The 1,267-nt window shown below is 54.9% G+C and overlaps 1 protein-coding gene across 1 annotated transcript; it reads right to left on the bottom strand.

Moving 5' to 3' along the window:
* Positions 1-343: 343 nt before the first annotated feature.
* MRPS26 (mitochondrial ribosomal protein S26) lies at positions 344-974 on the bottom strand (the record flags this gene model as incomplete). Its single annotated transcript, XM_010167001.1, has 2 exons — positions 344-475; positions 851-974. Coding segments are annotated over 2 exons (256 nt in total), but the record flags the coding sequence as incomplete, so codon positions are not given.
* Between the last annotated feature and the right edge of the window lie 293 nt (positions 975-1,267).

Genomic DNA, 1,267 nt, shown 5'->3' with positions numbered 1-1,267 from the left:
CTGCTCCACTTCCCACCCCAAACACTTGGTGTGAAAGCAGGAGGGATCCCAAGCTGTGGGAGGTGGAACAGCAGAGTGATGGGGATACAAACACCAGCAGCTTCTCCACCCCCTTGCAGGGCTGAGACAAACTGCTGGCGCCTCTGCTGACTCTCACAAGCCCCAACTTCTCCCTCACTCTCCTTCCCGTAGGCGTTCACCCTTCAGAAGAACCACAGCCAGATCCTCAGCCTTTCTCCAACAATTCCGTGGTCGATTTATACATGAAAAGGAAGAAATCAGCTGGTAAGGGCAGTCTCTGGACAGAGGCCAGGCCAGCACCCCCTGGCCCAGACCGGGACCGTTAAGACAACACCGTCCGCTTGACGATCCGCCCGTCCTTGTCGATGGCGAAGTTGTAGTTGCGAGGGTTGTCCAGGCACTCCTCAATCCGCGCCTCCAGGTTCTCGGGGGTGATGAACGTCTTGGCTTCCTCCTGAACCAAGGACAAGGATGGGTTCTTAACGTGTGGGAGTGAACGAGTCACTACTTGGACCCTGCAAGACCTTGAGATGCCACCAGCATCGCCAGGATCTCAGCAGGAGCCGAGTCCGGAAGGAGGAAACCTTTCTTCTCCAGCTCAGGGTTATCCCACCCTGTTTTCAAAGCTCTCACTCAAGCTCTATCCCATCCACGCGCTGTCAACACTCCTGGAAGGTGCCAACACTCGTGTTCCCAGCTCCCAACACAAAAAAAACCTCTGGAAAATACACCCACAGCTTCCACACGGCTCCCACGGGCCGTCGTCAACTCCCATCAAATCCCAGAGCGGTGCTGGCTCCTCTCCCCAGCAGGAACCAGCTGCTCTTACCTGCAGCTGCAGAACCTCCTTCTCCTTCTCCTGCAGGAAAGCCTCCATTTTCCTGGCCTCCTTCTCCGCAGCCTGTAACTTCTGCTTCTTCTCTTCTTCCGCTTCTTTCCTAATTCTTTCCTCTCTGCCATAAGGAAAGGAAAATAAACCAACGAGGGTTTGGTGAGCTGGGGCTCTGCAGGGTGACGCAAAGCCACCGAGTTTGAGCGCAGACAGAACAAAGGGGACGGAGCAGAGTCTGAGCTGCCCCCAGTGTGGGGAATTCTCCCCAGAATTCCCAGAAATCAGCAAACTCCAGCTGGGGTTTGGATATTCCCTGGGAGATTCCACGTCACAGATTGTCACGTTCAGCACATTAATGAGGGTGGACTGGGAAGCTCTTGGATTTTCTCAGGCTCTCTCAATCTTCCAGGATTG

This window comes from Antrostomus carolinensis, unplaced genomic scaffold, assembly GCF_000700745.2.
Source record: "Antrostomus carolinensis isolate BGI_N321 unplaced genomic scaffold, ASM70074v2 scaffold51254, whole genome shotgun sequence".
Classification (NCBI taxonomy): domain Eukaryota; kingdom Metazoa; phylum Chordata; class Aves; order Caprimulgiformes; family Caprimulgidae; genus Antrostomus; species Antrostomus carolinensis.
The sequence above is the reverse complement of the archived record's forward strand: the minus strand, read 5'-3'. Positions and strand labels throughout refer to the sequence as shown.